This window comes from Ixodes scapularis, unplaced genomic scaffold, assembly GCF_016920785.2.
Source record: "Ixodes scapularis isolate PalLabHiFi unplaced genomic scaffold, ASM1692078v2 PGA_scaffold0__279_contigs__length_252992795, whole genome shotgun sequence".
Taxonomy (NCBI): Eukaryota; Metazoa; Arthropoda; class Arachnida; order Ixodida; family Ixodidae; genus Ixodes; species Ixodes scapularis.
This window is the reverse complement of record NW_024609835.1, coordinates 62,599,046-62,623,676: the sequence shown is the minus strand read 5'-3', so window position 1 is coordinate 62,623,676 and position 24,631 is coordinate 62,599,046. Positions and strand designations below refer to the sequence as shown.

The window sequence follows — 24,631 nt, the reverse complement described above, 5'->3', positions numbered from 1 at the left end:
CAGAGCTGCTAAAAACAAGAGACATTTCTTAAATATGCTTAGGGGTTGAATTTTTAAAACTCATCTGCACATATAAGGTTGTAACATATGTTGAGAATTGGTAGCATAGTAGGGGCAGCATCGCTAATATGCATAAGCTCAAAATAGTCAGGAAATTCTATTACAGCAGTATGGCACAGATGTACAAGCATAAACTGTGCGACACTGTTAGCATGAACAAATGATTGCCAGTTTTTCTGTCTTTATTCTAGAATTAAAACACTATCACCAAAACTACCATAAAATAAGGAGCATCCTCCCATTCCACAATAAACGCCCACCCCTCAATTTTGTAAGATTCGGAAAATACACAAAGGACGTATCTTTGCGCATTGTTGACCTAAGGAGTGCCCATCCCACAGTCTTATAAGATTATCTCCAAACGTTGAGTGGGCGCTTGCTCAGGATTGGATGGCAGCGTAGTGGACAATGCTTGTTTGGGGGCCCAGCATATGCTATAAAATTTCGTACTCGCCAGCACCTTGTCCGAGTGTCACAGAAACCGGCTGTTCTAGAAACCGACGGGGGTCGTGCTGACGTCTGCGGAAGAATAATGGCCAGGGAAGTAAACGACCGCCTTCGGCGGATGAGCTCGCGGCCAGGCGCGTGTCAGGTTACACAGAGAGCGCTTCGTTGAAGCGACCGCATGTTCGGTGTTTCTTGGTATACACAACCTAGAGTGGTTTTGGGTAGGGATGTCGCGAACCACCCTAGGTTTGATTTCGAAAGGTTTCGATATTTGCGAAGCGAATTGAGGTTCGATTTCGAAAAATTTCGATATTTTCGTAGCGACCGAGGTTCGATTTCGAAAAATTCGCAACTTTTGACCACAGCGGAGTTTCGAATTCGAAAATTTCGAAGCTTTCACGGTTTCCAAAATTTCGAATTCGAATATTTCGACTATTTTTTTACTTCAGGTTCGATAAATTCGAAGATCTCGAAATTCTTTGTAAAAAAAATTCGAAAACTTTGAACGCTTCGAATTTTTATAGACATGAAGTTCGAACAATTCGAAGATTTCGAATTTCTTTTTGCATAAAGTTCGAAAAGTTCAAAGGTTTCGATTCTCTTTTAACGCTAAATTTAAAAAAAAAAAAAATTTTTGAAGATTTTGAATTTCTTTTTAATCCAAGTTTTCAAAGTTCGAAGTCCGATTTTCAAGTTTTTCCACAGTTTCAGTTTCAAATAACGTTTTCACGACTCACTGGTTTTCACGAAATCAAGTTTAGAAAAGTTAGGGTGTGAGATATAGATTCTGCGAAGTTGGTCAGGCAACTAAATGAGACGACGAGTGTCCCGGACGTGCTAGAATATTTGCCAGTGCAAAATTGTGACCGCCAGCCCCGGAGGGGAGGGGGGGGGGGGGGTCTTTAACCTGCATCACGCAGTAGTGATCACACGAACACACTGTTTTACGAGACTCATCCAGTTCGAAAGGGCCAGGGGCGAGCAGGAGGTTGAGGCTCAGAAAAACCTTGAAGCGACCTGGCAAACTAGCTCGCCACCTCTTGCACGCTGGTAGTAATCCGATCCGGTGAAGTTTACAATTGTCCTGGAGGTTTATTTTCTGGGACGGACGAATCGCCTCGCAAAAAGCACAAAAGCCGACACAACTCGAGGTCGAGGAGCGTTCTACCATACAAGTGGCGTCGGAAGAGGAAAAACGGGGGGAAAGAGGGTAGCGGGGGGGGGGGGGGGGGGGGCTTCAGCTTCCTTCTCCCCTTTGCAGGTATTTCGAACTGTTAAAGAAAACAACACGGGGAATGAGGGCGTGGTCGAGCTTATTTTAATCTGAAATTATTTATGCATATGTATAGCTACTGTCGCTCTTCACTGCATAAAAGGTTGCGTAGATGGTCATTGTTAGAAACTCGTTGTCAGAAGGCACTGCTCGTCACATGCTTAGTGGTTCGGAAGTTCAAAGCTGTCTTTTCGACCTAAACACCTGTGCCGATAGTAACAAAAAAAAAAAAAAAAAGAATAAATGCAAAAAAAAAAAGCAGGAGAAAAAAAAAAAAAACTATCAAGAATTCGTCGGAAGTGTTCTATTCTTGCATATTCAGAGGTTCAGAACTTTGAAACAAGTTTCTTTTAGCAAAATGTGTACAGGCTAAAAGAAACACGTCCCAGGAACGTGAAGCGAAAAAAAAAAAAAAGTTTTCTTTTAACGACGTGCTGAACTTGAACACTATTAGAAATCTTCTCCCATGAGTTAATTTATTCCTTAACGTGAAAAAACAATAAATATATTATTTCGTATTCTGCAGATGGCAATGATTTGTACTGTCTGTGGTGTTAATTTAAATGCGATACCTCAAACAACTTAGACGAAAATAAATATCAAGTTTAGGTTATAATTGCATGCAGATACATGTTTGGACATTTCTTCGAAACTCACGTTGAATAACAATAATCACATCTTAAGACGGCACTTACCTAGGCTATACATAGATCATTCTTAAAAAAAGTATAACATATCTACCATAAATAGCTCCGGCTGCAGCGTGCTTCAAATCTGGCACAAACGATAATCGTCAAAAACCCGTCGTCCTTCCTCGCCCCTTCGGGGATTTATTTCTTTAAACCTAAGCATGCCAGAACATTGAAATAAACGACATTGTCTTTCGTAAGGAACGCAGCACCGCGTGTAAAAGTTCGAGAAAAAAAAATTACGAATGTACCCCACTACTTGAAATCAAATGAAACCGTCCGCCGGTCTTTCGAAGTTCGACGAACGTCGAACTTTTACCCTAAAAGTTCGAAGTTCGTCGAACTTCTGACTTTTCAGAATCCGAAAGTTCGAAACTTTTCGAATTCTCTTGATAAATAAGTTTGAAAGTTCGAAATTCATCGAATTTTTTGGTCAGTCAAGTTCGAAAGTTCGACAAGCATCGAACCTTGCAGCGCAATAAATTCGAAAGTTCGAAAAAGATCGAATTTTTTAGCGTAATAAGTTCGACGGTTCGAAAAGCGTCAAACTTCTTAGCTTAACAAGTTCGAAAATTCGACCTCCGTCGAATTTTACGATATAGACAATTCGAAAAATCGAAATCTTTCGAACCTTTCGAAACGCTTGATTCGATCATCGAAACTTCGATTCGAAAAAAGTTCGCGGCATCCCTAGTTTTGGGGGGTACACAGGTCTCTGCAGCCCCAGATTTACGAGGCGAGCTAGCGGCTCGCTGTTTGAATGTGTTTTTCGTCCGCGCTCGAATTGCCTGGCGGGTCTTAGTGTTTAGAAGAACCCTGCTTTAGGGTCAGGGGTCAGACCGAGGGGGCAACAACCTACCGTGGGAACAAAGAGAGTGCGGGAACCGCGGGGTCGCGAGGACTCGCAGTGCGAGAGAGAACTCTAAGGCGGACGGTCGCATCGCGACGTCGAGGAATGCGGCGAGACCCTGTGGACGGCCCCACGCCAGGCACCGGACGAAGCTTCCAGTGAGTGTGCGACCGCAAAAAGTGGGCGTGCGGGGCCAGTGAGCCGCGCCCACGGTGTGCCAAGCCACCCGCCGGAATTTCTCCACCTCGGACGGACCGCGCAGGGAGATGCCAGCACCTCTACGCTAGATGAGACTTTTTCTTTGCACTCACTTATCCTTCTATTTTAGTTTACCATTTGGACTCTCTTAAACTTAGTATTTTTTCTAGTGCTGTCTAGGCAACCCCAAAGCATGAAATTGTAACTGTTATACTGTGCGTACCTGTGCTTCTGCCGTTTGATGTCTATGGGATTTTTGCATATTATATAGCACCTAATTATCTACTCTACCCCTGTCAAATTAAACATCCTTTATATATCTGACACACGCCTCCGCCTCTCTTCATTGGTAAGACTTTCCACCAGAGCATGGCCCTATCGCTCGGTCAGCGGTCCCCTTCTTTCACATCGTTACTCGGGAGGCCTACCGCCTTCCTGTGACACCGAGTACAATGTGAAAAAGCACCAACGTCAGGTTCACAATACCTGTGTCGTGCAGTGTACATAATGAAATGTAACACATACTTCGAGACTTTGATGATCACACTTGAGGATGTCCATTTCTCTGAGAGTAGCAGTCATCTCAGACACCTTGTGAGTCAGTTCTGTCTCCTTCTCTTCATACATGCCCTTGTAGAAAGAAGCCTCCTTCTGCAGATCCTTATTGAGTGCCTAAAGCAGATATATGGTTCATTAAAAGACAAAGCAGATATATAAGGTTCAAAATACTTTTAAAACACAGGGGTGAAAAAGCAGGAACCCTCGTAAACCACGAAAACAGAGGAAAGCTGATGAAATAATAAATTCGAGACCTGGCAAATAAAAAGAAGCTGCTTGTTGCCATTTTTTGTTTCTATTTTCTTGCCAGAAATATGTTACACAGTAGTGTGCTGTTTTATGGCAATTACTGCACCTTTACATATTTTCCCTGACTACACAGAACAAAGATTCCTCACCAGCTCCATACATTTGAGACTGCTTTTATATATTGCATAATTTACAATTGTACATAACTCTACGTGGATCCACACAATGGGCCATGGGGCCCTTGCTACCCTGTTCATTTCCACTCCAATCTGTACCTCAATTTGAACTGCTCTACTGGACATTGAACACCAGAAGTTTGTCCTCTTTGCGACATGCCACGGTAACAAGCTCGCATCAGATTTGTCAAAAAAAAAGTATGAATCTTTCAGAAATAAGGCAATACAATTGGGAAACAAACAAAAATATCCCAAAAGACAATCCACCTGGCATGAAAGCTAAGTGGGGTAGAAAGAGCAGGCGGACTAACGTCAAGAAAAAGACTAAACAAAAATGCTCGACACTGTTTTTTGTACACTCATGCCTACATCAGCTGGCTTATTCCAAGCCATGAGTACCATCTAGAAAAGAAAGAATGAACTTCATTTATTCAATTGCTTGGTAAGGTATCAAATAAGCAGACTCTATGGTTGTCACCACTTCAATTTCTTCCACCCATATCACAAATTGCATGAACCCAGATAAGATGATTTCTAAGGTAGGTCTTTAGTAGTTTTCTTCTTAGGAAAGAAAATTAGACAAAAACAGGAATGAGCTACTTTTTCGGATAGGCAATATCTTGCAATATTACTGCAATAGACGAAGACAAAAAAAAGAAAGAAGAAAAACACTAAATCAAAAGGACGTGAAAACACAAGCCAAAGCAATAATAAGAGCCTAAGTTTGTAAATAAAATTGCTTGGGCATGCTTGCCCTCATGCGTAAGCCAGCAAACAAGAGCATGCATACAGAGCGGTTCTTGTGGGTCATCGCACAAAAATCCAATCTCGGAGAGAGTGAATAACATTAAATTGCAGCTCTGGTTCCAAGAGCGAAGAAATTGATGCAGGCCCATTTGTGCTATATTCTTTGTGAAAAAATAAAAAGCTCTATACTCGCAGTACGCTTTCTGTGGCAATCCGGAGAGGAGGAAAGCGCATGTACAGAGGTTGGTGCACCCTCTCCCCTAGCATTGACTGCATTGCCACAGAAAGCTGTCCGTGAGTATAGCTCTAATCAACAGCACACATGCAACCTACAGGCTAAAGGTCATGTTACTTGTATTGGTCCGTTTTGGGCCACGTACAAATGTATTTAAGCATTCAAACATTTAATGAACTTTGAGAAGCTGCCTCTACTGCCGTGTTTATTACTGTGGAATCAGTTTCCAGTACTAACGACAATGTTCAACTTTGTCCCAGCTTCCATATTTGGTAGCGATAATGTACCTAGCCTAGCTGTTTTTTTTTGTTTTTTTTTGTTACAGGCTAAGGTAATTAGCTGGCATTGTCTATTTCCTTTTCCGGTAACATTCCATAAAATAAATCAACAGGCATTCATTATTACTACAATTATGACACTTCCAAGGCTCACTGACCTTTTGTTGCAACAGGTCATGGCTCAGAAATTTTATTTCTTGTGAAAGTCCAGAAGTCTTGCTCTGCTCTTCCTCAAGGCTGCGCTGTGCCACACGCAGCTTGTGCTGAAGCATCTTGCAGTCGGCCTGTGCAACCTGCCGAAATAGTAACACTTTAGATGAGGCCAATCTGAGACGAGTACGTCCTCACATGCTATTGGCCAGGTTAGCCAAAAAGGAAGCTGCCTATGAAAGGTGCCAAGTAACCTCGATTTCAATATTGTATACCATGGCCTTTTCTACGCTGATATTTAATGAATGCATCACTAATGATCATATATGCTGCCAGTGCAGCCTGAGCAACATAAGTCAGCAGTGAAATGTGCATGTAAAAGATATCAAAGTCTTTGCATTTTTAGAGAAATCAATCTCTTTAAGGGAAGACACTACCCAGAAAAAAAATTTCTGCAAAAAAAGTTGATTTCGAAAAATGCTATATTTACATTCACCAACATCCAGAAAATCTTCCCAGAAAGTTTCATTAGTTTCCACAGCATAGTTAATTTTTTATAAATTATTTTCTGTCAACCGAAGCTAAAGAAAAGGTAGGGTTTGGAGCACTTTGAACGGATTTTTCTCCGTTATTTTGGTGTAAATTCCATTTTAGTCAATCTATCATTTGATAATGGCAATACAGGGAAGGCACGTTCTTCACTTTTCCTGACTGAAATTTAATAAGGAATGCGGCTATAGAATTTTTTGTCATTTTACGGATGTCTTTTATAAAAAATGTTGACCAAAAAGTTGACCAATTTTGCACAAGAGAAAATTTATAGAAATAAATAACTTTTTACAAAAACCTTTCCATAGCCACACCGCCTAGGCATTCTGCTACATATCTAGTGAATAAAAATCTTGGAATATTGTGATAGTTTTCCGACAATAGATTGACTAAACAATGTAGGCGTGTTGCTGATAGAAGCTGCTCTAATTTCTTTCCCACTTAACCGACAGACCTGAAATTTTGGTGTGCCAGCCTACCCAGTAAATTTCATTAATTTTAAGCCAAGGGTTCAAAAGTTGACCCTCCCAGGGGGTGCGTCCCCTTACGCAAAATGTTTATTAATTATGCCCGAGGAAAGTACCCACAATCTCCAGAAATAAAGAGTGCAACACACTTTGTTCCAATGCAATAGATTATTTTTACCACTTTAGTCAAACTAAGAGGTTGCGACTGGAACTACCAGTATGGTGGAATGTGCTCTTCTGAGGCATTCATTTTAATGTAATTGATGAAGGTTGAGGTGCGATGCCGATTTGTACGAACCAACTGTAACAGAGTACCGATGTCACACTCGCACTATACTTTGTTTTAGCATAAGTAACTTGGCAAACAGTGAAAGATACGGCCCCACTAAGCCATTCAAAACGCTGGAGTGAAGCATGTGATAATGCAGTCATGTAAATAGTCCACACTACCATGCAGGACCGCCGGTGCAGCATGGACCGCCGGTGCTTGTTTAAATTATTTACACATAAGCATGAAGTTCTTTCGTAGCCAATGAAGGGAAGTCTGTAAATGTAATCTGTCGACTGTGACCTCTAGGTATGGAAACAGGAGGGTGATAAGGTTGAAGACAAGCACACTGATCACAAAAGCAAACGTAAAAAACAATGTTTTTCTTTTTATTACAATTTAGACTACATTTATAAGCCATAGAACACAAACACCTACACCAAAAGTGCAAGGTCACAGTCAGGGATGGGCAGTATTTCAAATACAAGTATTTGAAATACGTATTTCAAATATTTTGTATATTTTGCATTTGTATTTAATTACGAATTGGGTAATGTATTTGACGTGTGTATTTAAATACTAAAACGTGGGTATTTCAAATACAATTTTAATCAAATACAATTTTGTGGGCGAAAATACATCCCTCGAATTTATTGTCACTGTCCAGAGCAGGAAGAAAACTGCGTTCTGCACCGAATGCAGTGTCTCTCAATCAAGCACAAGCGTTTAGTGACTTTGTGATTACGGTGCTAGCCCAGGGCAAGAATAGTGACGAAATCGACGTTCACAGGCAGACTGGCTAAATAGGTGCCTGTGACAACTTGTGATGCTTTCCAGCCTGATTTCCATCCATATTTTTGCCTAGAACATTCTAAATGCGCAGGTCGTCCAGATTTTCGAAACTGGTGCGAGCTGCAACAATAAAAAAATTCTCTAGCTAGTGCAGTGATGTGATTGGCCTAAGCCATTTTGGAGCACCTTTTGGAGCAGCCAAAACAGTGTTTTGGAGCAACAAATGTGGCCTTTGGAGCAACCAAAATTGTATTTTGGAGCAGCAAAGGTGGATTTTGGAGCAGCCAAGACAGTGTTTCGGAGCAACAAAAGCGGCTTTTGGAGCAGATCTTCTTAGCAAAATAAAAATATTCGTGCTGTACAAAAGAAGGATACTTTATGTTGTATTGTGTTCTGACGTGATTTGTTGCGACGGAACTCGCTGCTTGTCTGTTTACTGCTGAGACATCCCATAAGTGTGCAGTGCTGCAGGCGTTGCCGAGCAATTCTGAAAAACCGCTTGCCACCGTTTTACTGGTTCCTGACGTGCCAGATTTTCGTAAAAAGTAAGCAAACATAAAACAACAAATTGCAAGCATCCCGGCTGGTGCCTCTGTCGTGCAATCATGTCCACATGCACGTTAGGGCAACTTCGGCGGGCTTGCGGTTGCGCGTGCTTCATCGCACGAGCGGACACAACAGCTGTTCGTTCGAAACCGAAACCATGCCAGTCCGCACCGTCGCCAATTGATTCCCAAAATTGCATGCAAAATGTAACTGCCGAGCATACTACGAAAAAAAGTCCAGCGGCGCGTTATGGCCAGGCGGGCAAACAAAATACAAGCTAAAAAAAAATTGAGTTAATCAATGCAAGACATGGCGCGCCAGGGTCAAAACGTTTTTTGAGCACCTTAATTGTGCAACGACTGAACTCGACACAAACAAGTGCGCGGTGCGGGTTCAGCGTGTGAATATTGCCCTCTTTGTTTTAGCTCACTTTTCTTCATTAACTTTTTTTCGTGGCAGATTTTTCATGTACCGGGGTCCCTCGCGAAGGGAAGCCCACCGAGGGAAACCTATAGGTAATCAATAATTCCACACAGCAGTCTTCGAGTTAAAGAGAGCTTCGTAGTAAAGTATGATTTTAAACAAGAACAGGAATGTTGACGAGCATGCGGCGGTACTTTGTTTCATTTTAGAAATCACCATATCTGCAGCGACGTGGGGACGGCACCACCCAACGTCGCGCGACTACGTTGACTATAATAGAAAGCAGGGACCAAATACAGTTATCCCACGGCCATTGCTTTGAGGAGCGAGTGCTTCAGCTCACAACATAACTCCTGCCGTGTAAAAACGTGGTTTCGTTTCACAGCACGACGGCATGGCTGGTACCTGGCACGCTAGCGTCGGAGCATCCGCACACACCCGCGTCTATTGTTAAAAATATTTGAAAAAAAAAAAAAAAGACACGAGACGAGACCCACGACACGACGAGAGCGCGAAACGCGAGACAGCGGGAAACAATGCAAGACTGGACGGAGGTTGATGCAGGGTATTCTGTGCCGGGCGGCCGCCTGCGCCACTTAACACATACATGCTCAATTACGGTACTTAGTTTAGTTTCGGTGTTGAAAGGCGGCCGAAATTGGTTTTGTGGCGCAGGCTTGGCGCAGATTACCCGTATATTGGCAAAATGTAGCAGGATGTAGCAGGGTTAGCCCCTTGGCGCAGTTTGGCGCAATAGGCGCAGCAACCACATCACTGTAGTGCTGCGCGTCTTAGCCATCTCGGTTCTTTGTTGGTCTATACCAAAATGTAGTCAACAAAAAAAGCTACTTGAAGCTTTGTACTTTTTTCACCTATTACGTCCAAGCTGATTACATTTTTTTTAGATTATATTTCTATTACGTTACTAGAGCCTCGCACATTTAACTCCCGGGTGTGCGATGCAAAATTAAAATGAGATACCCAGAAACCCGTCGCAGATGCCCTGAAATCGCTGACGCAAATTTTGAGGAATGTATTTGGAAAAGTATTTGGAGGAGACCAAATACATTTCGTTGTATTTGTATCTTGTACTTAAATGCTTTTTTGGATATGTAATTAGATTTGTAATTAAATACATTTTTGATGAAGTATTTTGTATTTGTATTTCGATACATATTTGCATGTATTTTGCTCATCCCTGGTCACAGTGTATTCAATGCGCTTGATTGGTTTATACAGTCGTAATAACCATGAACAAAGTGCAAATGCCGTGACGCTGCACTTAGGGTGCTCCTCAATTGGCCCCGTCGGCTCGCTCAACAGGCCCTCGTAGCATCGGCTGCGCACTGCTTATGGTGAAGCGAAGTGTGATGAGACTGGGCAGTTCTGAAGGCTTTACTCATCGAAAACGGCTTTTGAGTGCTTTTCGAGGTTGGGGAGGAGATTGGACGGTCACACCCTCCCGGCAGTTCACTTCGGCTGCGGCGAAGTGCCGACGAATCTGCTTCGACGCAGCAGATTCGTTGCACATGGTGTGAAGGACACGTGGGAACCCACCTCGGACTCGCATGTCACGGGAACCAATACCAGATTGCTGACGCAGCAGATTTGCGTTTCACGGTGCGATACACATGCGGGATCAACTCGCGTGTTACGGGAACCAATGTCGCATGGCAGATCACGGACAAAAATCCGTGAACCCGCCACAAACTCCTTTCTCAGAATGTACCGGTACAGCAGATCGCGCAGTTGATGCGATTCCAATCGGTCGTCGCGTGATGTCCGATGAAAATGGGAGTGGGCGGTGTTTCGGTATTTTTATGTTATAGAAATTTAGCCAGAAAAATCGGACGGGCGATCTCCCGGGGGAGGGTACCCTTACGAGATTTTATGGTAGACTGATCTCCTTGCTAATAAAGATGATCTATAGTCGGTTACAAGTTAAGAAGGTAGTAGAAGCCCCTCCCCATAAGCGTGATGCGCCCGCTTCAGACGCCTCCGCAGTCGAGAAAATAGTTCGCTGAAAACGTCCCTTCTGCTTCAATAGATGGATATTAACTACGGACAAACCTTGTAGTATGCGGCAGCTTGCGCCACCTAGCCGAGGCAAATTACTTGCTCCAGAAAGTTGACGTAAAAAGAAGGCTTCAGTGCAACAAAAACTGTAACTTTTATAAGTAATGCATATATGGTTGTTGGTTTTAGCTTGGTAACCTTCCTACTCGAATTAGGTACATTCCGTGTATTTGCTGCGTTTGTTAAAAAAAAAACTCCGTTTCGGGTTTTGAAAGTTCCTGCGATCCGCGTTTTGACAATGCCGAAGTCATCTTTCCTTTTCCGTTATGAATCCCAACGTGGAGACAGCGGAATGAGATTCCTCCGATTCTTCTTCGTCAAGAGAGTCTGGTGCAGCCTCGCCGCCTACGGCAAGGCGCCTCTACAAGAAGCATAAGAGCGGCGATGTCCTCAATCGAGTTGCACGGCAGCTGATAATGAACGCGTACATTCAGGTGCGACACGAACCGCCAGCCAAGCCCGGCCAGCCCGGCCTCACTGTGGAGGAGTCCTGCATCAAAGTCAGCAAACTGCTTGGCGTTGGTGTACGCACCGTCCTCGAGATTAGGAAGCAGGCGAAAGAAACCGAGGGGCAAGTTGTGACACCTTCTCGGAAGCGCCCAGCAAGCGAAGGCAAGAGACGGCGCAAAGTCAGGTACGGCGAATTCACTTTGTGCGCGCTGAGATCGTGCGTCCACCGTTTCTTTCGACGGAACGAGGTCCCCACGGTCAAGAAAATAACGGCCGAATTCTGCGCGAGCACTGAACTTCCCTCGTTGAAGGCTTGGACTGTGCGTCGCCTTTGCACATCGGATTCGAGCATGACAAGAGGGAACGAAACTCCCGGTTGATTGAACGAGAGGATATAGTCGCCTGGCAGCAGAAGTACCTGCGTGAGATCGCACGTCACCGACAAGATGGTTGGAAGATCTTCTCCTTGGGCGAGACGTGGGTGACGGCAGGGCACAATGTCTCAAGGGTGTGGGTAGACACGACAGTGGCCTCGTCTCACACGACGCCTTCATGCGTGGTCTCTCGACTGGCCTCAAGCAGCCATTGGGGAAGGGCCAGCGTCTTATTGTCACCCACATCGGCAGCGATGAAGGCTTCGTCGACGGCTGCCTGGACGTGTTCCGTGGACAAAAGACCGGTGATTACTACGAGGAAATGGATGGAGCCAGCTTCGAGAAGTGGTTCGATGGTGTCCTCGACAAACTGCCGACTAGGAAGCGTTATCGTCATGGACAATGCTTCTTACCATTCACGGCGGTTGGAAGCAGTGCCGACGACGAGTTCCCGGAAGGACGACATCCGACAGTGGTTCACGTCTAAGAAAATTTCATGGGACCCCAAGATGGTGAAGAAGCAGCTGCTCGACATTGTGGCCTCGGTGAAGCCACAGCACCTAAAGTATCGTGTGGACACTGCTGCCGAGACAGCTGGCTGCACTGTGGTCAAGCTCCCACCGTATCACTGCGAGTTCAACCCCATTGAACTAATATGGGCGCAGATCAAGAACGCCGTTGCTGCCCGAAACACGACGTTCAAGATTGTCGACGTGGGCAGACTCCTCAACGAAGAAGTTGACAAGGTCACCATTGACAACTGGATTAATGTTGTCAGGCATGTTATTGACATTGAAGCAACGTTCCGACGAGGCGGTGCCACAATTACCCACATCCAGCCCATCGTCATCCAGCTGGATGGAGAGGACACCCCATCCGAGAGTGACCTGTCTGGTGTCGAGCCGCTTGACGAAGCTTAAGGCCACCATTATGGAGAAAGCGTGGAACATCTCGGAACACAAAACGGTCGTTTTAAGGACCACTCATTTGCTTTAAGATCAGACTGTTGTTCTTGACCACCACTAACCTCCCGTGTCTCATGTTGTCATGCTTCTCTGCTCGTTGCCGTATAGCATTTCGATATGCAGCCACTAGACAAACTTTTTATTTTTGTTGCGATAATGTCTAAGCTGGTCTATACATTGCACTGTGCCATGAATCACCAGTATAGATTTCAACTTCACGAAAACAAAAGTTTGCAGCCCATCTACGGCAAAGACATCAGATGCCATATTGACCCTTCCCGCTGTCTAAATATCTTTGCTACGCAGCAAATGGAATTTTGATTGCGAATAAGCTCTTTTTTGTCTAAGAAAAACGACACAACATATCACTGCCAGTGCTCTGCTTTAAAGCATAAATGGGACGTCTGTGGCCATTGACATGACTGAGGCTTCTGGGAATAACAAAGCCGTCTGTTAGCACAGCGGAGAGCGACATCGCAGTACCAGTACTCCGTTTCGAAGTCTAAAGGGAACGCCTATGGTCATTCACATGACCAAGGCCCCTCTGGAAACAATAATGTGTGTCAGCACTGTGGACAGCTAACTCTTAATGCCAATGACCTGTTTCGAAGCATAAACTGGACGTCAGTGGCCATCCACACGACTGAGGCCACTCTGAGAATAACAATAACGTGCATCAGCACTACGGGCAGCTAACTCTAACTGCCAATGACCTGTTTCGAAGCATAAACTGGACGTCAGTGGCCATCCACACGACCGAGGCCACTCTGAGAATAACAATAACGTGCATCAGCGCTGCGGGCAGCTCACTCTAAATGCCAATGACCTGTTTCGAAGCATAAACTGGACGTCAGTGGCCATTCACACAACCGAGGCCACTCTGAGAATAACAATACTGTCGAGACCGGTTATAACGAAGTCGGTTATAACGAAATAGCGGCTACAGCGAAGCGATCCCGATTCCCCATTCCCTTTTGCACTTCGTTATAACCGAAGTCGGTTATAACGAAATAGCGGATATATCGAAGTGATTTCCAATTCCCGTTGACTTCGTTATAAACGGTCTCGACAGTAACGTCTGTCAGCACTGTGTGCAGTTAGGACGTCTGTGGCCATTCACACGACTGAGGCCACCCTGGGAATAACAATACCTTGCGTTAGCATAGTGGAGAGCAAAATGCCAGTGCTAGTGCTCCGTTTCGAAGCATAATAGACGCGTCGAAAGTTCCCTTGAAGTCGACGGCCATTATGACTCTTGGGTCGCACTTTGGCGAGTTGGCAAACACCTCGTGGTGGATGAGAAGCAGGCGGCCCTGTGCGCCGAAGTGCGGTCTGAAGTAGTGCGGCATAGATTTCCTGAATTTAAGAGGGGCCAATGTACTCGCTTGAGATATGTCGTAAAAACAGCACTAATTGCTTGACGTGAGAAAACGTCGGCTACAACATTGATGAAGGATTGGTGAGAGGACGGAGATCTGGGGAATGCCAATGCCAGTAACTGGGCCTAGCTCAAGCTTGATATTGTCCGTCTTGCAGAAACGCTGTGATGAAGTGAAGCGGTCTTCCATAGAGACCTCAGTTTTGAGCCTTCCGGACTAGTGCAATGTACAGGATTAAATCCAACGTTTTCAAAGCCGATAAGAACCACAATGCACAGATTGCAGCTAGACTTGTTGCCAAGGGCAGAGTTGGGAAGTACCGAAAGGTTGTTTTCGAGCGCTTGGGTGGCTTCTAAAGCTGCTTTAGAATGAATGGAGGTATTTCTGGGTTTTGTGATGCTATAGGCTGTAACAGGCGTAATCGCATTTTCTGCTGGTGCCCCTGCAGTGTCCCATCAGCTGGCCCAGAGGTCAACTATATAGTGCCAGTCACGATTTGGGGTCCCTTCTCGCACCCGGATCAAGTGGGTCGCCTCCTGGAAGGCCTGGGGATGTGCTGTTGGAGCGAAACTGTAGGATTAGTCTAATGGGGTGCTAAGAAGTTATCCCATTAGACAAATCATGCAGAGCCCGTTGAAGGCCGAGGTCTAAGGCTTGCAACGGGATCAGATAGGTAGGTGGTCGCTTCCCACTGTCGGTGTGAACTCGCCATACCCCTCGGCTTGGGGAGCCCCACGTTAACCCTCAGCTCTCAGGCCCAAGCTCGCTGTACTCGTCATACTTTTGCACCAATAACGCCGATAATGAGTCCATCTTGTCCAGTCCAGAACCATTTCAAATTTGCCTCATGACCCCTTATCTAATTCCAAGTCGTGAACTTTAACAGCAGAGGGGCGTGAAATTCATTTTCTTTGTTTAGAGTGCATTTGTTCTGGCAATGGGTATCTAAAAATGATGCCTGCGATAGTGTTTAAGTAACACGGATCGGGAACAGGCTTTTTGTGCAGTGCCACTCATTTCATCAAATGACATTTCCCCGACAGTTTGTTTCAACGCTGCGACGTTTTATCAACAGATTGTTTCATCAACACTCGCCCATCGACATATCTTGCTATGTTTCGTCGACAAGATCTTTGTTTGGTAAGGGGTGCGCTGCTTTGTTGGTGAGCAAGGGTATGGGTACATGCACGGGGGCAGGACCACCCTTACACGCTGCTGCGAAGCGGCATGTACAGGTGAGCTGGGTGAGTCCACATTTTTGTAATGAATTGCTGGAGACTGTCGCCGCAAAGCGTCGTGAACTGGGTGGGTCGGATAGTTTAATATGTGCTTCAGTGATAAACGCACAACAAAATGTTCCTACAGCGTGCAATTTATGTGTCGATGAAACTTCACAGCACAGTGTGGCAGTATCGATGAAACAAGTCGTAAAAAGTTGATGAAACATGTCGATGAAACAACAGGGACCCTTCTTTCCAATGGTTCCATGGAGGCTCTCACAATGAGGACTGCAAGGTTGCCTCCAAGAAGCTCAATGTTTTTTACACGAGTCTGTCTTTGCCAAGGTAGACCAGAAAGACGATGGCACATTCTGAAGAGCTCGTTCGCGGCTACGGCCTGGTATAATCCAGAGATAAACATACATCAGAAATGTAATTAGGCGGTTTGAGCTGTTGCTTGATTCAAACATTGTTGATCTTATTGTTATAAAGACAAATCATTCTGCCACTTGCATTCGGACCAAGATCAGGACATCATGAGTATTCGGTATGTTTTCAATTCTTGATTTAAACAAATATTTCGCATATAAGAAAGCCACAATTCATGAAGCGGGAAGCTGCCCTTACAATCAATTTTTATTGACATACTTTTCATCTTTTAAAATTATTAAACCAATGCTGCGATCCAATATTGTGGACACATTTTCCTTCTAAAGTAAATTGGAAAAATTGGTTCGTGTTTACCGGTAACACCTCAGGCCGCAACGCGACGCGAGTGGAGGTACACGCGTCATGTACCCGGGTTTCGAAGCATAAACATGCGACTAACAGCGCCTCGAGAGCAAGCAGAATGTTCGGAAGCACTTGAGACAACCGAATCTGCTTCCCTCAAATTCTCTGGTATTTCTTCCAAAAGAAGACATCAGCTTCTTAACGTCCAAAACAATATCAATTAAATGTTTGTAACATACGCATCACTGGCTTTATCATTTGTGTGCCACCTGTATGTAACAGCTCATTATTGCGAACGAGGGTGCACCCGCGGGTACTATCGCAGTCATACATTACCGTGCAGCTGATTGCGATGCGGAAACTTGACAAGGACGCCACGTTTCACAGATGAATGCATACTGCTTTGAAGGCGTCATTTCAGTAGACAGACTATTTATTAACGCCAGCAAAGATACGGTCGAAATTGGGTAAAGACACTTACTGTGTTCGCAGTTCACTTATGCCCCTCCCGCACAGCCCACTACACTTATAAAGAAGAGTTTGGTGACCACTGCATTTTAACGTCGTTGTTGTTGCAACGACGTTAAATGTTGAGGCGCAACCTGAGGCAACGATGTTGAGGCGCAACCTGAGGCAGAGAAGCAGACGGCGTTCTACGTATGTACGATGCTAGACCTTACTCCCGCACCAAAATTTTCTATGGCAATGCTATCGCTGGATTCTCACGCTGTCGCGCAGAACCTATTGCGAATAAAGGTGGACGCGGTTACGACTTAGCGACGTATGCTCGGGTAAGTGAAAAACCGCATTAAAAAACAGAGTAATTGCTGCAAGATACTAGAGTCATAGAAAATCTGCCCGGCAGCCATGTTGAAAATATTCATTTGCCAGAACAAGATTGGTTCGGGCAGGTCGTGACGTGACGGAAACAAGAAACAACGGGACGCGATTGGTGGCGGAGGAATACAAGATTCCCTTTGAGGGGCATTTGCCGCTACCTTCTTGACTATAGCACCTTATTTGTTTTTTTTCTTTACATTAAAAACAACTGCGGTTGCTCCTTGTCACAGTCATTGCTTGATCGCCTTAATGTCCAAAATGTTAACCTTCCACCTCTCGCTTAGCTTTGATGGGCTTATTGGCTGCGAAAGGACTTGACTATGACGTAAGAATAATTATAGTAAGAGCCGTCAGGCAGGAAGAAAATGCATGTTTGCATGTAGTCATTAACCTTGATGTGTGCCTATACAGTGAGAGTGCACTCTTACTGTGCAGAGCTGTCACACTGCCACACTAATTAGGTCACGCAAGCTGCAGCTTTCGACTTTGCCATGTTCTGCTGAAACAAAGTATAACAGCACCCTACACTGCACAATCAATGACAATATGAGCTGACACATCAGAGTGCCAGCTGAAGGACACAAAATGTTGCATGAGGTACCTCCTGAATACAAAACAGTGAAACCTATTGCCACAGTGTGAAAAATGGAAATATAGGAGTCCATTTCAGCTTCCCTTTCAACAGCACTTAGGGTTGACTTTATGACATTTATGCGGCTCCAACACGAGTGCCACTGTGCCAGCCCACATTGCCACCCCCTCTGCGCAAGTAAACGGGGCAAAGCTTGGGAATAAAAGTCTCAATAGACCGCACCTGACTTGGAGTATCTCGGAAATCATAGTAAATAACTTTAGGGCAAAACTTTAATATCATGCCCCTGACATTGCACAAGACAGACAGAAGCTTGAAGTCATCATAACTGTGCCAGGAAATGCTGAAGCTAATCAAACATGGAACAAGAGAAGGATGCCTTGAGTGGCCCAGGAAGAACATTGGCTGCTACATACCAGTCGATGTTTCAACACACCCATTGTTTCCCCGCTACTTTCCCCCCTTATCAACCACCACTAAGACTTGGGCGGGCATGAATGCCATTGGTGAAGTAATGGCACCAGAGTTGGTTACCAAACTCAAAGAGAGTAGCGACACTGTGGCTCCCTCGTTGGTATTCCCTTCTGAGCCATTAAAATGTGTAAGAGACCACAACAAAACTGCTCTAACATAAGCGCCTAATTCTATAACATGTAGCAATATGCCGTTATTGCAACCCAAAGACACCAGGAGTTATGAAAAATGTTCAGGTTTTAAGTTGTCTCGGCCTCCTTTTGGAAAGGACTCACATCTACTTAGCAGGCTGCTACAAGCTCACCCTGTAGGAAGACCTGAAACTCATGAGCTGTGCAAGCTCTGCTGGTTTTAGGACAATCAGCTCATCAGCATCATCGTTGGGCAGGATTCGAAACAAACCACTCCTTCCAAGAATTTCATCTCCGACCATGTAGCAGGCCTGGTAAATGCAGTCTGGATCCAACTCCGAAACTGCAAAAGCAAGGCAACGGCAGTGATGCAAGCAATGCACCTGACAGGAAAATATGTTAGTATTAGTGAAACTGGCTAGTAAAATGATGTCCTGACCCTGTAGTCTAGCAAAATGCGAACCTCACAGCATCATCGAACAATGACAGTTCATTATTGTTTAACGTGATGTTGGTTGGTGTATAGGTCTTGATTCAATGTGCACGTGCCATTGAACTGTAGTGAGTAGCTAAATATACATGCTTAGACTAGTCAAGGTGCTACTTTAGACAATGTGAACTAGAATACTCAATTTGGCCCTTTGCTATGTCTGTAATCCACGATCTCTGAATGGGTTCAAAGAATGGAACCTGGCTTCACATTCGAGCCACAGTCAGGACTAAAGCTTCTTTAACTGGAAGTGAAGAAAGCGTGAGTTGTGACGTGAACTCTGAGCATTGCGTAAGCGCTGACCGAGCAGCAAAAGCGCCTCGTCAGGTGATACGTGGCTGTCGTGTCTACGACGGTCACGCTTTTGACGTTACAATCAAGGCAGAGGTGTATGAGGTCCTGCAAAATTTGCTAGTTCCCACGTTTCCAGGGAAAAAAACGTATGAAGAAGTCAAGACCTGCTTGAAAGAACATTACAGTCCAAAGACGTCTATCATTGCTGAAGGGTGCAAATTTGACTGATGGGTACGACTAGAGCAAGTGAGTGTGGAGGACTTTATCGTCGAGTTAGAACACATAGACCGAAAATGCACCTTGGACAATTCCTTCGGGATGCTCTGCGTGACAGGCTTGTAGGAGGAATACGATGTGAGAAAAGTCAAACGACATTTTTTATGGCGGACGATTTAACATTTAAGGGTGCATGCAAGATTGTGCTTGACAAAGAATTGGTCCCGAAGCAAACTGCCGCGTTACAGGCAAGAAGCTGTAATGAGTCGATTAACGCCATCAAGTGGCAAACAGTCAGATAAGAATTTCGAAAGCAGAAACCGTTTACAGGCACCAAAGCAAAAAGATAGCGTTGTGGCAAGGCGCACACCCTATAAAACTGTTGGTATGGCATGAAGGTTTGTTGTAGCTCATATTGTCTGCTATCGTACTCCTGGTAATAAACCATAAATGTCCCAGTACCCGAGTTGAATGAATACAAATATCTCAGTGTAATGATACCAAGTGATCTTTGTTGGTCCCAGCACATTCAAAACATCTGCTCATCCGCTTCTCGTTAATTAGGTTTGCTACGTTGAAACTTAAAGTGTGCTCCCATATGACAGCAAACATTATAGAACCAGTCAAGCAACGCAGAAAGGTTGCGAGAATAATATTTTTAACTTGTCTTTTTTATAACTACAGTAAAACCTCGTTATAACAAAGTTGAAGGAGCGATCGTAATTATTTCGTTATAACCATTAGTTTGTTATAGCCAATGTCCATTTCTTCCCTATTAGCAAGCAAAGGGAATTATGATTGCTTTGTTATATCCATTAGTTTGTTATATCCCATTTTGTTATAACGAGGTTTTACTGTAGCTGTGTATCGATTCAAGTTTATATTTTACCCAATCATCACCCAGAGAAACTAGATATCACCATAGCATCAGTATTCGCTACAACTAACATTTTCATGTATTTTGTTTCTAACACGCTATATTTGGTAGGAATGCCCTCCCTCGTGATCAGCAAATTATTTGAAGAGAACTCTGTAGGATCGCACATTCCAAATGTCATTTTATACCTGGCGTTCGGTTTTGAAACATGTTTTTTATGATTCAGACGATGCAATGTGGCCGACAGACTGATGGCTGTTTATGGTGACAATGTAATTGCACTGTTCTTTTTGTAGTAAGGTGGTTGGTTGGGCAAGTTGGTAATGATTGAAGATGGTTAAAATTGTGCACAAATAGAAAGGAACAGTGAAGAGGGAAGAAAGAGACAAGTGCAAACTCACAACTCGATGTATTGAAGGAAGAAAAAAGAACAGCCAGCTATCAACTCGAGCCGAGGCCACACTCACACCAAGGCACCCGAGCATGCCACTCAAACCACACTCAAACCAAACTTCCCTCTTCGCTAATTCCTTTCTATTTGTGCGCAATTTTAACCATGTTCACTGTTCTTTTGCTTGTTTCTTTTTTTGATAAGCGTGATTATCTAAGTGTGAAATGGTGGATTAAATCTGTAGTTGCTTTATGTACTCCTATTAGTTACTTTTGCTTTGTTTTGTACCCCACTGCTGCAGGTGCCTATTCAAAAGCTTGCAAAATATTCTAAATGAAATAAATACATCAATACTATGTAAACCAAGGAAAGGAAGTACAGTACTAGGGTGACCACCTTAATGCTAGCGAAATGCGGGACACGGGGGGGGGTAGAGGAAATTCATTAACACACCCCACACATCACGAACCGAGGCTTTGTTAATACATTTAACATCATGTGCTGTTTATACACCAGCTAATTGTATTGCAGCAATTATGCTCAATTAATTTTTACTAAAAGTAATATATCTCTTACGGTAAATGTGTTATTAAATGTGTCGAACTTGAAAACATAAATATTGACTGTAGCAGAACTCAATGCATCAGATAAAAATATGAAACATTAAATCTCTTTCGGGTTATTGTTTCCTGTCAACGCTTACTTTTATCAACATAGTCAAACACAAAGTTTTAACATTATGTTCTTTTTCAACCGTTCCGAGTTGCAGGCTCTGCCTTGTGTGGCTGTGTTCACTAAAACAAAGATCTACAGCAACCCTTTTGCACTGACAGAGCGATTTGAAAATAATTACAATATTTTATATTGAAACTTTTGGAGAGCAATCTTTCTTAGAATAATTTGCCACCAAGGCGAGAGGCACAACGGAGCGTGCGCGTCGGTTCTCCTTCAAGAACGACGGTTGCTTCCCGGAATGCTTGTATAGAAAATGGTGTACCCTTGGCGATTCACACGATTACCAACGACCTCCGGGCTTCCCCGTGCCCCATTGTTCGGCAGCACCATAAGTTACAGAGTGAATTTTACGACAGTGTGAAATGCGGGACATTTTGAAGATTTGGGAATTCGCTTGCGGGACGCGGGACACAAGCCCTCAATGCGGGACAGTCCCGCAAGTTGCGGGACGGGTGGTCACCCTGTATAGTACATGACATAAACCCTGAGACTGCAGGTGAAAAAAATGACACATACACTGTCGACCTTTCAGTGAGGTCAGATCTTTCACTATCGAGACCTTTCATAGTATGTGTAGTGTTTTACCTGCAGCAGCGGGGTTTATAGCACGTTCAATTTAAACTTGCTTGTTTGCACACTTACATTCAGAAGTATAGTACTCACCATAAAATTTAGCTGCATAGCTTGGAGCAAGGGGGCAGATGTAAAATGTGGAAGAGTCGAGTTCAATGACAAAGTCTTTGGCATCCTCCCACCCATACTTGTATATCTTGATCTTGTCACCAGGAGCAACTGAATGCCCATTAAGGTGCCGGAAGGACAGCTCCACCTCTTGCCAGTTTGCAAAACATGTAGTTCCCATTTCATCAAACTGAACCCTCTCTTCAGCTTGCAGCAATGTCTCTGATGAACTCTCCATTCCTGACGAAAACTCCATGTGTGACAAATCCTTCATTTTCTCAAAGGCTTCCATCACCTGCGGTTCACCCATCTCTCACTGTCAAAAAATAGGAAGATATGCAAAACTAATTATGTAAAACTCTGTCTATCAGATGCAACAATGAAATATGTTAACACTTTTGGAAACAGAGAGGAGTGGAGAATTGGCCGACCTAATAAAGCACTAATAAGATATCCCAATATCCAAAACTAACTCATCTGCATGCATCATATCTATATGTAGCTTCTTATAGATTTCGAATGCTTACGGTGCAACAGTGTATAACACCCTCCCTACCCCCAGTGGCATGAGCGCCAAGCGCACGTGCTTAAAGCATCCAGCTAGTTCATGTAGAGAGCATTTGAAAGCATGAGACGTTTCACCATCACTTTTTGGTGCATCAAACAGGCTCATTAATTGCACTGAACCTGGGTTTTTGAAACAAGGTACGCTGCCTTTTTGTAGTGCTGCACTTTTTGAAGTTTTTCCTAGATCCTTGAAGGCAGCAGCTAATGTTTAAAGGCCGACGTACAACCTCGGTCTTCTCCAGGGGAGATAATCCTCTTAGCGCTTCTCCCCTCCTAAGATGCGAGGCGAGCAAAGTAAAAAGTGGAGAGGATATAGGAAAGAAGGAGACGTCCAAAAGTGGAAAGCGTAAAGTGTATGTCGGCCTTTAAGCACGTAGCCAATTAGTTCCCACACACTACACCTGGTTAAAGGTACTGGCCAGGAGACGGAACTAGGAAGGCACTTTGCCCAGCTCGTTTTCCAATGCGCTCTACCCTACCCAAAGCCTGTGGTCCAGACTCTTTATGTCACCTTGCTCGATCGAGTGCGATGCAGGTTGGACATAGGCGCCATGTCAGTGTTTGGCTGAGAATCCTGTTCAATTGGTGCTTCACCAATTGTACATGAGCCTCAGCCGAATGCTGACACAGCATTTGTCAACGTCAGCCGAGCACTGCGTCAGAAAACAAAAACAAACAATTCATATTTGTTGTTGTCCCCATGGGTTTAGCGCCAATAAAGCAGCTACGGGGGCATGACAGTTGGATCTTCTACCCAACAGAATAGCAAGATGTCTCCAAGTGGCCGCATTTTCGGGGAGCAGACAAGTGCAATCCCGAAAAGTCATGGAGATTAGGGGTGCAAACTACATAACCTTTGGTCTTGCATAGGCAGCCAATTTTGTAAGCTGACCAAAGTAAGGAAGGTCCTATCCTTCAGTGAACTGAGGACATACGAGCATGAACAAGCAAAAAAAGAAAACAAACAGAGCCAGTTTCTATTGCAAGTCGGCCTAGATTTACACCACTCAACACTTCCGTTCCAGCTTGACTTTCCCACCCGCTAGCACTTATGTACTCACTGATTATTTTATTTTCGTTGATTACGCTTCGCCGAGAATGAACAAAGGATCAACGTCAGTTTCCGCGGCAGCTTTCCCTGTGCCTTTATAGACCGGTTACCACGACCACCACAACCATTTCACGGTAATGGGCAGCTTAATTTTATGAAAAACTCTATTTGGATTCTGTTTTTGAACTACTACATAATGTTCGCAATCTTGGCAACAAGCAATGTGCTAAGAAAACTGGCGCAGCAAACGCTTGAGGCATGAAGCAATCGCAAATGCAAAGCAAAGAAAACACAGTCTAGATTCTCCGCAACATTTTCAGCACGAATGAGGAAATGAAAAGTAAGCAACGTTTTGGAACGAAAAATGTTACCCGGGACCTACTGGGCATCCTCAGAGCCAACAAATGTGGGGCCCTTTTACATGATGAAAGTCCAGCGCGACAAGATACGGCCAATACGGCTGCGTCGCTGCGTATGTTTCGTGTAAAACCGCGGGAGCAAGTCAACATATCATGCTCACCCGTAGGAAGGCAGCTGATCGGATCAAAACAAACAGCGTCAGACGCCCGAAAACCGAGTGCGTAGCGAATTCGAAGTGCACGGTAGATGGCGAGGGATCGCTCGCCACACAAAACGAGGTACGTGTTTCCTGTTTCTCGGTAAGTATGCCAGTTCAGTAGTCGACTAAAGTAACGCTTCAATCACTGTTTCTTCGATCACGTTACGTTCCACTTTCCCAACCACTCCGACCACTTTCCACTGTATTTGCATCACCACGTGATCCCTTCGTGGTTTGTCGAAACTCAGGGCGAACTTTTGCCGAACCCATAACCGGTTCGCCTGGCTGAGTCAAACATCAAACCGCACGAAGTCCCACGATTCGGCGAGTCACTCGGTTCGCCGAAGTTCGTTTTATTTTATTGTTTCAACATTTTAGCGAGTGAAAATAAATCTTTAAGCGCAAAAGAAAATCAAAATTAGAGGAGACACACAAAAACAAAACTTATTACCGAGCTAGCCTGGCACTCTGATTCAAAGTAACGGTGGGCTTATTAGGCTTATTAGCACTGGTGGCGGCATCTGTTATAGGCTTGACGAACATGTCCGTCATTCGACATCTTCCCGACAGCTGTCGTCATCG

General features: G+C 44.3%; 1 protein-coding gene across 2 annotated transcripts in view; it reads right to left on the bottom strand.

Moving 5' to 3' along the window:
* The window catches only part of LOC8028618, a 74,931-nt gene extending 50,643 nt beyond the window's left edge, over positions 1–24,288 (bottom strand). Inside the window, exons 1-5 of one of the 2 annotated variants that reach the window (XM_029972219.4) lie at positions 24,011–24,288; positions 21,855–22,188; positions 18,362–18,531; positions 5,919–6,053; positions 4,043–4,189 (exon numbers count right to left, since the gene is read on the bottom strand). In XM_029972219.4, the coding sequence (XP_029828079.2) occupies positions 4,043–4,189; positions 5,919–6,053; positions 18,362–18,531; positions 21,855–22,182 (780 nt within the window). In that variant the 5' untranslated portion in view covers positions 22,183–22,188; positions 24,011–24,288. Of the gene's footprint in view, positions 1–4,042; positions 4,190–5,918; positions 6,054–18,361; positions 18,532–21,854; positions 22,189–23,861 lie in introns of both variants that reach the window. The other variant, XM_040501199.2, reaches the window with a different exon arrangement.
* Between the last annotated feature and the right edge of the window lie 343 nt (positions 24,289–24,631).